The 13,509-nt window shown below is 48.7% G+C and overlaps 1 protein-coding gene across 1 annotated transcript in view; it reads left to right on the top strand.

Annotated features, from left to right (window-relative positions):
* The first annotated feature begins 260 nt into the window (after positions 1 to 260).
* TRABD2A (TraB domain containing 2A) overlaps positions 261 to 13,509 on the top strand; it is a 118,658-nt gene continuing 105,409 nt past the window's right edge. The window contains exons 1-2 of the mRNA XM_054987621.1: positions 261 to 304; positions 399 to 1,167. Of these exons, the coding sequence (XP_054843596.1) occupies positions 261 to 304; positions 399 to 1,167 (813 nt within the window). The remainder of the gene's footprint in view (positions 305 to 398; positions 1,168 to 13,509) is intronic.

Below are 13,509 nucleotides of genomic sequence, written 5' to 3'. Positions count from 1 at the left end.
CATCAGATCTTGGAAGCTATGCAGAGTCGTCCTTGGTTAGTAATTGGATGGGAGACTTCCAATGAAGAACAGATTACAGAGGCAGGCAATGGCATCCCACCTCCTTTAGCCTTGAAAGCCTCACTAGGGGTCGCCATAAGTCAGCTATGACTTGAGGGCACTCTCCACCACCAAATAAATGCCTGCCTCCATGCATGCCCTTCCCTTCAGCACGAGCTGGCTAATAATCCAGGGGGGGGGGCTCTTGCCAAGAGTTTGCGATGACTCTGTTCTATACGGGGCTGGTTTCAGGGAGGAGGAGGAGGTAGGTGTCCCTGCAGAAATTCCGCGGCAACCATTTCCTTCGCAGTCATTCGCCGGCCAGTGTTATTGTTAAGACCGGGCGGGCTACTTTGCAGGGGTGTGAGGTTTTCTGGGGAGCGTTGCATCGGTCCCAAGCCCCACGCGCGCTCTCCCAGCGGCTGGCGCTCCCGAGGAGCCTCCGTTCGCCTCGACGCCGGGCCGCCCCGTCGGGGGAAGCTCCCGTGCCCCGGCCCCAGCGCGCAGCAGGAGGCCGGCCGGAGCCCGCGGCCGAGGGCGGAGGAGGGCGGAGCCGGGGCGGCGGGCGAGAGTTTAGGGTTAGGCACCTCCCGCGGCCAATCCCGCCGCGCATCTGACTTCGTGCCTCCTCCCGCCGGGGGCCTCCGCCGCGGGAGACGCTCGGCCGGCGCAGCGGAGGGAAGAGCAGGGCAGGGGCGAGCGGCGCTCCGGGGCAGCTCGCGCCGGCCGGCGGCATGGCGAGCGCCGCCGCTCCTCGACGCCGGGCACGGGGACCCTTTAAGGGGAGGGCGCGGCGGCTGGAAGGCTTGGCCAGGGGATGACTCGGGATTGGGCCGCCGGGGCAGGAGCGCTGCGGAGCGGGGAAACTCGGCGGGGGGCGTGAGGGGCAGCGCGGGGCCGACTCTCTGCCGCGGCCGCGGAGCGCGCCACCTCGCCGGGCTGCCTTCCCCGCGGGGCCCGCCCGCCCGCCGGCCCGCCCTCCCCCGCGGTGCTCCGGGCACGGCGCTCAGTAGGATGGTGGTGCACAACGGCGGGGCTCGCCTGCTGCTGAACTGCCTCCTCCTCCTGCTGGCCGGAGCGAAGCAGAGCCGGGACCCCGCGGCCGCCCGCTGCCAGCTCCAGCGCCAAGTAAGTGCGGCCCCCGGGGAGGCGCGGGAAGCGCAGGTGGGGGGCGGCGGGGGGAGCGGAGGCGCCCCGGGGCGGCGGCGGGAGGCGGCCGGGCAGGGCGCTGGGGCGGCTCGGGGGAGATCCCACCCGGCGGGCGCCTCGGGGGCTTCCTGGCCTTGGGGCCGGGCGAGGCGAGCCCTGCTCCGTTCCGCGCGCCTGGGAGGGTCTGGCTTTGCCGCCGAGGCTTGTTGCACGCGCGGCAGGCTTGTCAGTTGCCGAAACTCCGGCGGCGGCGGAGGGCGGCTGGGCTGGGACGCGGGCGGGCCGGCGGGCGAACTTTGCAGCGCATCTTCGGCGGGTTTTCTACGGGGCTTCCCGTGGAATTCCGCGCGAGTTCCTCCCGCTCAAGGGTGTCGCGGATGCCTTCGGGGGGACTTCTCGAGGTGCAGGCTTTGGGGCGGGGGGGCTCTTCCAGGGCAAAGGCAGCGTTTGCCCTGCAGGAACTCCCGGAAGGGGCTCCGAGACTCGCGTGTTGGCTGCCGCGGGCGAAGGCGCCTGAGACCTTTCCCCGGGGACTGCGTGAGGAAAGCGCAGCCTTCCCGGGGAGCCGGTTCTCTGGAACGGGGTCGAGCTGCACGGATAGGGTCCGGCTGCTGTGTGCAGAAACTCCTTGGCAGAGGGGAGGGTACTTTTCCAGGGAAGTGTTCGAGGCAGTAGAGTTACTTCAGTCCAAGTCCATGGAAATCAATGGGTTTAGACGGGAGCGACTCTTTTTAGGATTGCACTGTACTCTTCCCCCCCCCCCCGAAAGAGGCTGGGGGTGTAAATTGGTCTTCGATGGGATTTAAAGTGCCCTTAATGAGATCCAGGGGTGAGAGGAGATAAGGTTCACTGGAGGTGCCAGCCTGCTGTTTGTATGGGTTTTCTGGGGGGGGTCTGTGTTTACTTTTAACACTTCTCCCTCCTTTGCCCATCTCCCCTGGCCTTCAGCATCCCGCGGAGGCGGGGATCGACCGCAGGGGCCCTTAGTTCCAAATGCTCCTCGTCTGCCCTCCCTTCCAGCGATTTGTTTTATCTCCTGCCTTTAGGAAGAGAGACAGTTTGCTCTCCACACTCTTAAAAGGAGGCTCGGTTTAACTAAGCCTCCTGCTTTTATCTCTCGGGAGGGGAGCGCCTGCTTGGCATTTTTGGACTATCAAGATCTTTGGGCTGGAGCCTCTTCTCTAGCTAGGCTCTTGGAGGGGGGAGATCAACTAAAGAAGAGATCCTTTCTTCCCGCTGCATCATGTAAAAACATGTAGAAAGCCACCTTTGGAGACAAGTGGAAAGGCCAGGCGTTTTTGTGGATGACCTCTCTGACCCCATACCTCGGAGTTGCTAAGATAGGGAGCCCCAGAATAGGACAAGATTGCACACACTGGAAAGATGTCATTGAAAAGAACAGTGGGTGCTCAGATCACTTAGAAGTGACCAGTGGGCTTACTCTCAAGTAACTGCATAGGATTTCAGCCTAAGGCTGCCAGTAAAGTGGTGTCTTAGTAAACACACGCATTGGGTCAGACTGGGTTGGTCTGCTTTTAAAAATGCAGTTGGTAGCAATGACAAGTTTTTTTTCCAGCGCTCCTAATATATTCCCTCTTGCAAATGTTGCTGGAATGTACTAGCGTGCTCCCTGTGCAGCTTTGGATCAGTAATGTCAAGCTTGGAGCGTTTTAATGAACACTGAAAAGTATTTGTGCTTATTTGGAAGAGAGGCCTGCTGAACTATTTACTTCCAAGTAAACATGAACAGAATCACGTTGCATTCCAGTATCGCACAATTCACAGTCGTTTCTTGGAGGTAAAAGGCTGCAGAGAATGACTATAATCCTGTACTCCACTAGGCTGCTTAAATCCCCTTTACGGTGATGAAAGTTTTACAGAGCGATCCCAAACAAGTCTGTTCACAAGTAAGTCCCATTTTATTTATTGGGCTTGCTCCCAGCAAAGTGGTCTTAGGGTTGCAACCTTAATAACTTCATGGTGTGCAAGATTAACTGTTGTTCACCGCCCAGAGCCCCTGAGGATGGGAGGTTTATAAATCAAAATAATAAAATAAATAAATAATAAGATTGCAACCATTGCTAAGTGTGAACAGCTGGAGAAATCAGAGGAAGGAAGCGTATATAACAACGTCTAGTGCAAGATGTGGGTCTGGACCCACATCTTGCTTTTCTGCTACAGACTAGTTTGGCTACCCACCTTAAACTCTAGATCTGTATGTGGTGATGTGTTTGTACTTTCTAGGAGGGTTGTCTGGAAATACACTTCATAATCCTGCTGTATAAAAGGCAAGCCGTATTGGCAACAACTCACTTTTTATCCTCGTGCAGGCGCATTGGCGATGACTCTGGCCTTGAGGCTGCTGTGAAGAGCCTGCTTGCCACTGAGAGGTAGCCCGCCAAATCAACAGCATAAGCATTCCTCCCTATGCCTCCCTTCAGCACCCTCCTGCTCTGGCCAACAGGCCGCTGTGAAGCACCCACTTGCTGCCAGGATCGTGGGTTTTTTTTAGCACAATGGGCATCATTCCTTGTTTAAAATAAAACTTGCTATTAAGCACTGTAAAAACATTGGGCACAATCTAGAAATGTTACTGTCAATTAACAAGTGTGGTCTTAGATTGCCAACAGCCTAGAGAAAAAAGATGTCCTGCCCCTTTAATAGAGGCTTAATGAATGGAAATGAACAGTTGAAGCTTTTCATCGCATGGAGGTAAATATCATTCCTCTATTAAAGGGAAGGGGCATTTTCCCCCTCTAGGCTGTTGGCAATCCTAATGGCATCTGATGCAGGTTTGTTCAGAGGTCTTCATTAAGTTCAGTGGAACTGACTCCCGGGAAAACTTGAGCCGTACAGCAACTGTAATCCCTTCCCAACCACTGGGAGTTTAGTTTGTCACAGTTAAGTTCCATTCCATTGGGTATTGCCTTAAACTGTGTTTGCCCATTGGATTCACTACCTACCCTCCGTTTTCAGCACGTAAAGTTCCTGGAAAGCTCTGGTACTATAGGAGGATAAAGTGGAAGAGGGGGAGCAATGTTATAATTTGCCTTGGGTTCCCATGATTGAGACAAGCAAGGTATGAATATCTAAATAAGTGAATAAAATATCCCAGCTGCACGGGCATAGGGCAACTGGTTAAGTTAATGGTGTGCCAGAAAGCTTTCTGTTGCATTTGGGCTTGGAAAAAAATGAGATGTTGGGGTGCCGGGTCCATGCCTTCTGACTCGGCTACCACCCGTGAAAAGTAGCTTTGAGGCTTGTGGCAGGGTTTGCGTGTAGCACATGGCAACAAGCATAGAGACACAAATACAAGAGCAGGGATACTCCGTGGCTCCTGCTTCCTGTGGCTCTTCTGAGCCCTGTTCCCCAATGTGGCACCTGCTTCATGTTTTAGGAAAATGTGCAAGAACCTTGCCGAGAGAAGACTGGTGGTTCCCACCTAGAAACAGCTGCTGGTTGAAGAACAGCTAAGCTGTGACCTCCCTGAAGTGCGGGTCTCTTGCCAGAGATGGAAGTAATGCAGCTCTTTTGGTTTACGGTAATTGGGAATGTAGCTCTCTGTGAGCCATGGCATGAGTGCCACTGTACTCAAGTAACAAGTGTCCCTTGGGTTCCAGTGTGGGGAATTCCGAAGCTCTCCCAAACCCGAAAAGGGTGTGCCGTTGTGGGTGGGTTGGTCATGATTAGTTTTGTCTGCTGTAAACTTGGTTCTGCAAGGGCCCTTCAGTGTATCATTGCCTCTCGGCCTTCTGTCCGCCTCTACATGTGGTCACAGTTGTCTGTAAGTGAGTTGCTCCAACTTTCCAGTTCCGACCTTAGGCTTGGCTCACACTTGCAGGAAAATGAAGTAGGATGCCAGTTGTGGATTTCATTTTGGGATTTTCCTTTGTATAAAACCTCCATGCTAATAGAAAACTTAGCAGATCAGAAAGAAGTTCTGTCTCTTCACTTGGTTTGTGGTGCTAACTTTCAGTTTGCAGCATTTGACAGAATAGAGCTGCATTCCAAAATGTTATCCTCCCCTTGTGTCTTGAAAGATGCACTCGGTTCTATCCCCTCTCTCTTCCGCATGTGTGAACCAGCTGTTGTATTTTTATTTATTCTTACTGAGACTCAAGGTAACGTACTGTAATGTAAGTCAGTACAGTCAATAGGATAAGGAGACATATAATAAATGACATCATAAGACCAGGATTGCAGAAACGTAAAACAAGGCATAGGTATTAAGCATGCCATCCTAAACCATGCAAGACTGAAGAATGAGTGTAACACGCCTGCCCCATTTAGTTCCTGATAATAACAGGGCTGCATTCTGCATGAACTGGAGATAAGGGGAGACGTATAGCGAGTGCATTACACTAGTCTAGTCTTGGTATTGCCGTGGTATTGATCAAGGTGGCCGGATAAGACAGTCAAGGTATGGGGCTATCGTTAAGGCTAAACTAAGTTGGAAGAAAGTGTTTTTTGTGGCTGCATTAATTTGCTTCCCCAGCAGGCCAGAATAACCCTTAGGCTCTCGACAGAGTCAGAAAGGGCTAACTGAGCCCTGTCAAAAGTGGGAAGCACTTTGTCTTTCAAGTCCGTAGGCTTCCCATCCACTATAACCTTCATCTTGTCAGCGTTCAGATTCAATTTGTTCACTCTCAGCCATTTAACTGCAGCAGTCAGGCAGTGGCTTGAAACCTCTGCTGCATTCCCAGGAGATTTTGATAGAGAGAGATAGAGCTGGGTGTCACCAGCATACTGGTGGCATTCAGTTCCAAAACTACAAATGATTTCTCCTAAGGGCTTTATGTAGAAGTTGACTAGCATGGGAGAGATAAAACTGCATCCTGTGGAACCCCACAGGACAAATCCCACACTGATAACTGGTCTCCAATGGCAGCCCTTTGAACCAAGTCTGTCAGGCACAATTTAAAACAATCCAAAGCACATCTCCCAATACCTACGTCTGCCTCCAAACGTTTCAACAAGATAATGTGGTCTACTGTATCAAAGGCAGGTGAATCCAGTAGGAGCAACAGAAAGGCATGGCCTGGGTCAGCGTTCAGACAGAGATCCCCAGCTAAAGTTGCCAGGCCTGACTCTGCCCCGTGGCGCGTCCGGAAGTCAGACGGAAAAGATTCCAGAGCGTGTGAGTTATCTAGGGAGGCCTCTGAGTTGGTCTGCCACTGCTGTGTCAATCGACTTGCCCAGAAATGGCAAATTAGAGACGGGGTAATAATTGGTTGCATCATTAGCTCAAAATCGGTTACAGTTCCTGAATCACGTAGCAAGAAACCAACAGCAGACTGACAGCTTAATTTCTCTGAGCATTTATATACCTTTCAAGTCCAAGATTCCCAATGTATTTTGAACTCAGAGCGATTAAATTCTTAATATGATTTTCTCCTGAAAAAGTCCTCAGAATGAGTTGAGGACACTTGGGTTGAATAACCGTGTTGCTATAGAGATTTTTTATTATCATTTTCTATAGTACAATGCAGTGGATTCGTGCGCTCTTAGTCTAGACGTACGTATAATGTGGGTCAAAATAGCTACCTGGATAAAAGAAGGGCATGTTGTGTTTCCTTTGGAGGAAGAGGGCGCTGTGACTGCATGTCACATGCTAGTCAGCCTTATATATTGATGGTAGGCCTTTTATATTTATTTAGTGCATTTCTATTACAACCCTCTTCCAAGGATCTCCTAGTGGCATACATTGCTCTGCATTCCTTCATTTTTTTCTCACAACAATCCTATAAGGTAGGTTTAGGCTGACAGAGAGCAACTGGCCTAAAGTCATCTCGTGAGCTTCCGTGACAAAGTCGGGTTCAAATCTGATCTCCTAGATCTTAGTCTGCCCACTATACCACACTGGCTCTTGCCAAGCGGCCAGAAAAATGCTTTTAATAGAAATTTGATGTCTAAAAGTCTGTGCAGGTGAAGCTTTCACACAATATGGAGAGAGGTATCATCGCATCTAACGTCTTTCTGTGAAGCTATAGTTAAAATACAATTATAGAGTCTGGTTGAAGACTTGGCAAGTCAGTAGAGTGTACAGTTAAGAAAGCTCAAATAATTTTGCATTGAAAGTTATAAAGCTTGGCTGTGAAACAACGCTTAAGGGCATCATTCAAGACCTCAATATTGTATCCCCTCTTCTCTTGCTTGCATATCTGCTTTATTAGCGCTGCAGTTGCTACTAAATGTAGCACTTACAAAAGTGTAACCACTGGAGGAGCTGTACATTTTATTTATTTTGTTTAGACTCTTGACTTTTCTCCTCAGTGGGGACCCAAAGCGGCTTACATCATTCTTTTCTCCTCCATTTTATCTTCACAACAACCCTGTGAGGTAGGTTAAGCCAAGACTCTGTGACTAGGCCAGGTTCACCTAGTGGGCTTCCATGGCAGAGCAGGGATTCGAACCTGGGTCTCCCAGATCCTAGTTCAACATTCTAACCACCACTCTGCACTGGCTGTCATGTAATGAAGTTCTGCATACATGAGGACTGGGAGTGGAGTGATGATACATCCCTTTTCAAAACACCATGATGAAACTCTTTTAAGATTGCCAGCTATTTTCCTAACCCTGTTGCTGTGACTTTTAACAGCATGCTAGCTTAGAGAAATTTAGCAGGAAAGGTTTTCCCTATCATAGAAATAGTGGAAGAAAAGTGTTATCTGCTATTTGGATATAGGCCTAAGAGCAGGGCTAGTAAAAAATGTCCATTTTATGCTGAAACCAACAGAAATGATGCTCCTAACTTTAAAAAAAAATCTGCCTGTGGCCTATCAAGGTACAGAAGGACATGTTAAGTATCTTGCATGGTCAGCAGAACCTCACCCAGACTCAGTGATGCTCCTTAAAGTTCCCATTATTGCAATGAGCCACGTCCACACAGGTGTTCACATGAGCCTGGTTGCTTTTCACCCTCCCACTTTGCCCCTTCAGAGCTTCAGGGGGCTGAGCTGGGCTTCTGCCACGGGTCAGTCCCTATTGCCCAGTGCCCAGCTCCTCCTCTGGGTTCTTCTTCATGCCCTTCCCCGCCTCCCCTGCCTTTCCCAGCCAGCTTGTCTTCCTATCCTTCCTTGTGTCTCTTGACATCTCCCTTTTTTATTCTTGGGGCCTCAACCATGTTGGCCAAGCCCAGTTCTGCTCCTGTTTTCTCTGAGCCTTGTCAGTCTCTTAGCCCCTTCCTTGCCTTGCTCCACCCCTGCTGGGTTTGCACATGGCTAGCCAGAAATCTTAGATGCCCCTCTGTGCCCCCAGCCAATGCCCTCTGCTGGCAAAACTCCCCTCCCTGCTACTAAGCTCAGTAGCTGTTTTGTGGGAGGGGAGACTTTCCTCAGGTAGTGCACTCCCCCACTCTTCCTGAGGCCCTCATGCTGCTACGACCCCCCCCTTCCAGAACAGTGTCCTGCCTTGACTTGAAGCAGCTGCTCCTTTGGGCCAAGCTGGCCCTTCTCTGGCCTCTGCTGTCTCCTACATGCCACATCACCTAAATATAAAACAGTGATTGCTAGTTTATTTTGTGTGCGCGCACGTGCACATCCTGCCTCATTTCCGTGGGATGTAAGGCAGCCAACAAAGCAGCAGGTAAACAACAATGTCATAAGCATCCAGCAACAAAATGAAAGACAGATTTAAAAAAAAATTCTGCCAAAGTAGTTTTCCTTCCACCAAATGCACTCTCAAAAAATGCACTCTCAAAAAATGCGGCAAGTGAACGAGCTGTCTGCACCTGCTTTGGTAGGCCATTCCAAAGGGAACGACCTACCATGGAGAACGTCCAGACCAAATGGCTGCTCATACAGACAATTCTAGGAGTTTGCCAGCAGAAGGAGGTTTGAGGAAGGTCACCTGTGGAATATAACGGCACTCGGAGATGTGGTTCAGTAAATAGGAGGGTCTCAGGTTGTGAAGAGTGATAACCTTTGATTTGGGCCTCGAAGCAAATTGGGTAACCATTACCGTTGATGCAGCGCTGGCGTCGTATGCTCTGAGCCCCAGTATTGAGTACAAGTTGGAGCTTCCCTGACGTCTTCAGAGACAGCTCCGTCACAGTAATCTACCCAGGTAATCTATGTTAAATGATCTAAAGGAGATACTCTTGCTTAATAACATATGTGGAGTGATTCCGCACATGTTGGATAATGCACTTCCAGTCCTCTTTATAGATCATTTGGAACGGATTTTTTTGTGTGCAGAGCAAAACATCCACCTCAAACGATTGATAAAGTGCATTGAAAGTGCATTATCCAACGTGCAGAATCAGCCGAAGAGACACATCGAACCAGTGCAACTTGTAGTGATTTTGGCAAGAATCTCAGCAACCAGCAGGTGGGCCCCCCCAGGAGTGGGCAGTGGTTCCATTGTGGCCTGCTGGCTGGTCATTGTGGGATATTACAGTGTCAAAGCAACGGAGCTATAAAACAGGTTTGAATCTCCAGCATGAACTCACTAGCTAGCCTTTGGGCTGATTCACACATTACAAAGGTCTGGTGGCAGCCGCAAGGACTTTTGGTCAGGTGTGTGCTGAGATTTAGATCAGGACTGCAGGGAGGAGAGGCTTTTGGCCTCCTGCACTGGCACCCTTTTCCTGACTTAAAATGGCCCTGGGGATGGTTCTTTGCCCTATTGAGAAAACTTAAGTTACTGATGGTTACATGTAAGTTTCCCCATGAGAGCAAATAATGTCTCCTTGGGGTTGTTTCAGGTTGTTCCAGAAGGTTTAAGTCCTTTCTTCCTCCATGCCATAGCCTCAATCCAAACTGGGCTCATGTGTGTCTAGGAAGCCCTGGACTTCCAGAACATTGTCAAACTTTAAAAATTATCTGTGAATTGGCCCTTAGGCAAACCGTTTTCTTCCCTCACCCTAAAGGACTTCATAAATACGAATGTGAATTAAACTGCTGTACCATGTATTGAACATGGGTCCTGCAACCCTGTTTTGGGCATTCACCCTCTGCAAAAAAAAATATTGCCCTGTCGGCTGCAGCTGAGCCATTACTTGATACTTCTTTTGCCTGAAGTTGGGAAACCTGATCTCTGAGCTCCATTTAGCCAGATGGAGTCGTACTTCTTATAGAAACCAGACCTTCAAGGGGGTATCGATTATTAAAACAGAAAGGTTTTCTAAGTTCAGCCTTTTCCATGTAAATGAATGAAAAGATCTTAACTTGGGCTGGGTTGCACCCCCTTATTCTCTTTGCTCAAAATGCCCAGCAGTACGTTTATACCTTGGGTACCATGTTGGTGTCTCCTTTGGTTCTGGCATTTTGAGCAGGGGAGGGGTTTCCTGATTTATATTTTGATTTCGGTATTGGGTTTACAGTATCATCCGGAGCAGAGTTGCACCCTTCTAAGCTCGTTGACTCCTTCGGACCTGTAAAGGTGTAACTGTGTTTAGGATTGCATTGGGGAACACTTGCTGTGAAAATGAATGGGCTTTAAATTCTTCCTTTCAGCTGGAATTGTGCCTGAGGTTGGTGGGAAGGATCGTGTGATGAGATTTTGCATATATCAAACTGCATAGATGCTTTGGAAAATCTCCTCAGATTTCACCTGGAGCAAAGGCAATTGTGTTCTGAATGACAGCCAGAAGGTGACATGTCTTAAAAAGGGCTCATTAGTTCCTGATTACTTGGCCACCTGTAGCTTTTCTTAGCATCACTCTGTTTCTCCAAGTCATTATGACAGCGAGAGAGAAAGATACTGTTCCTTAACAGTCAGCTTCATTTCCCAAGTCCTCTAGTGGGGAAAGAACGCACACAGCAGTGTCCCTGGGTTTGTCTGAAGAGCATAGCAGTTGTGAATGTGTGAACTGGACAGCAAATGTACTTTCTTCCCACACAAAGGGTTGTATTAGCTTTCTAAATCCAGTTTTCAGAGCTGCTTTAAATGTTGCTGCTTGATGATCGATAAAACTAACTTGTGGCTTTATTTATTTATTTACTTTGTTTATGCCCTGCTTTTTTCCCAAGTGGGGACCTGTTATGAGCCTGGGCCTACGTAGTGAGGCCTGGCGGCTCCAGGGAAGCCTGTACTAGATTGACTACGGGGCCTACATTTCCCAGATCCCCTTTGGACCCTGTGATTGGTTAACAGGATTTGGAGGGGGAAACGGAACCAATAGAAAAGTAGGGTGGTGATGCCTGAGAGAAGGGATAAAAGGCCTTGCCCGCAGTGGGAGGGTGTTCTTTTTACTCCTAGGGAGCAGAGCTGAGGAGAGGCTGCTGCAGACGGAGGCACCCCTCATCCAGAAGGGGTGAAAGAATTGGAAACCAGTCACAAGAGTCTAGTTAGGCGTGTTAAGATGTTATAGTTTTGGTTTGTTACCAACCTTTACTATTCTCTTTACTTTACAAAGTTTTGAACACCAGTTGTTAATACACCTTTTTAATAAAGCTCTTTATTATTCAGCCTGGGTCTTTTCCACTGAGGTGTTACTGAAGGTATAAAAGGATGCTAGGTTGGGTTTGGTATTCGGCACTCCTGGGTACTTGACATGGGCTGTTTTGCTTACTCTTGAATCCCATGATGCTGTTCAGAGATGCCTGCAGTTCCAGCACATGGCCAGTAGGAGAAGTTAGCGCATGCCTTGAAGTGAAGAAGAGTGCCAGATAAGCTCTCTCGAGAGACTTGCAGCCGGCATGCATGTGTGATCGACACTTATGATCCCCCATGGTGCCATAAAAAGGCAGGCTGCCACTTCAGGAAGGGCATTCTGGGATGATGGAATGTTTGATCGGGGTCATATAGCAGGTGGTAAACTGATGTTACTTGGTACACATTTCCAGGGTGGTACACATGCTTTTTGCCTGCTACTTGATTTATTTTTCTTTCAGGACACCAAAGTGACCTGTTCAGGGCTTGCAGGCCCGGGTTCAGACCTTAGATTTTGAACTTTGGCACAGGACAGTTTGAATGTAAATGGCAGAATATATGTCACTGGGACGCCATTGGTTGATTGTGATGCATGTATTTAAATAGTTGGGTTTTCCTGTTCTAAATATGAGTGGTGGTCTTACTTTTTCTCTGCTGCTTTTGAGGGCATATGTGCATATGATTAACAGGGAATCCTAACCATGTTAGATACTTTTGCTGTTTACACACAGTCTGCTTTACTGTTTAAGAAAAGGTGACATCCTAGGCAGAGTTGCACCCTACTACATCTGTTGAGGGCAATGAGCATAGAAGCGGGTTGACTCTGCTAAGGATTGCACTGTTCTTACTGACCTTCAAAATGTGAAGTTTGACTCTCCAGAGCTTTGTGGCTCTGTCTGCTGCATTGCTGCTAGTTGACTCTCTCTTGTTTTCCTTCAGGAAAACCAATCTGCCACCTGTCTTACTGCTTGATAAGTTCCTTTTTTAACGTGCAGCATGAAATTCAGAAACTGGTCAGGAGTTTCCTTCCTTCTGTTTTCATCCCACTGGAAGCATTCTTCTGAAGTGTCAACGATGTTGAAAAGCTGAAAAGTAACAGCTGACTAAAGTTATGTCATTCTTTGCTCCTCAGTGTTTTAAAGTTAAAGGGGAACCTCCCAATAAAAAAAAAATACAAATTTTGAGAGAGATTTTGAATGTCTGCTTGAGTATATTTCAGCCACTAGGCATAAGAATGCTGTACCTTCAAACATCTCTAGTAATGAGTTTCTTCTTCAGTTGCGTGTGTACAACACTTGTGCTTTCTAAGTCTTGTGGAATTTAGTTAGACACTACATTTAAATCCCATAGTTCCTGCAAGCAGCTCAGTGGCGAACATGTCTCCCCTCCTCCATCTTCTCCTCACAACAACCTTGTGAGGTAGGTTAGCTGAGAGTGTGTGACAGGTTCCAGGTCTCCCAGCAAGCTTCCTTGATGGAGTGGGGATTTGAAACTGGGTCTCCCAGGTCGTAGTCTAACACATTAACCACTACACCATGTTGATGGATCAAGATGGGTAGCCGTGTTAGTCTGTCTGTAGCAGGAGAAAAGAGCAAGAGTCCAGTAGCACCTATAAGACTAACAAAATTTGTGATAGAGTATGAGCTTTTTTGAGTCAGAGCTCACTTCTACAGATACCAAGAAGTGTGTCTGAAGAAGCTTATACCCTATCACAAATTTTGTTAGTCTTATAGTTGCTACTGGACTCTTGCTCTCTTCTACCAGTACTCTATGCTGTAAGCATCGAATACTTTTAGAGCTGCGTTCTTCAGTCACGGAAGCAGTGCCCCACCTCCCGTGACTCCCCGGTACATGGCTTTTGTAACAGTTGAATCCAGGAGATCTTGTGAAGAGATCCAGTGGTGTGGGTATATTCCCTCTTTGTTGCTACACAGAGCGGTGTGGGAA

Source organism: Eublepharis macularius, chromosome 8 (genome assembly GCF_028583425.1).
Source record: "Eublepharis macularius isolate TG4126 chromosome 8, MPM_Emac_v1.0, whole genome shotgun sequence".
Classification (NCBI taxonomy): domain Eukaryota; kingdom Metazoa; phylum Chordata; class Lepidosauria; order Squamata; family Eublepharidae; genus Eublepharis; species Eublepharis macularius.
This window is presented reverse-complemented; position numbering and strand designations above follow the sequence as displayed.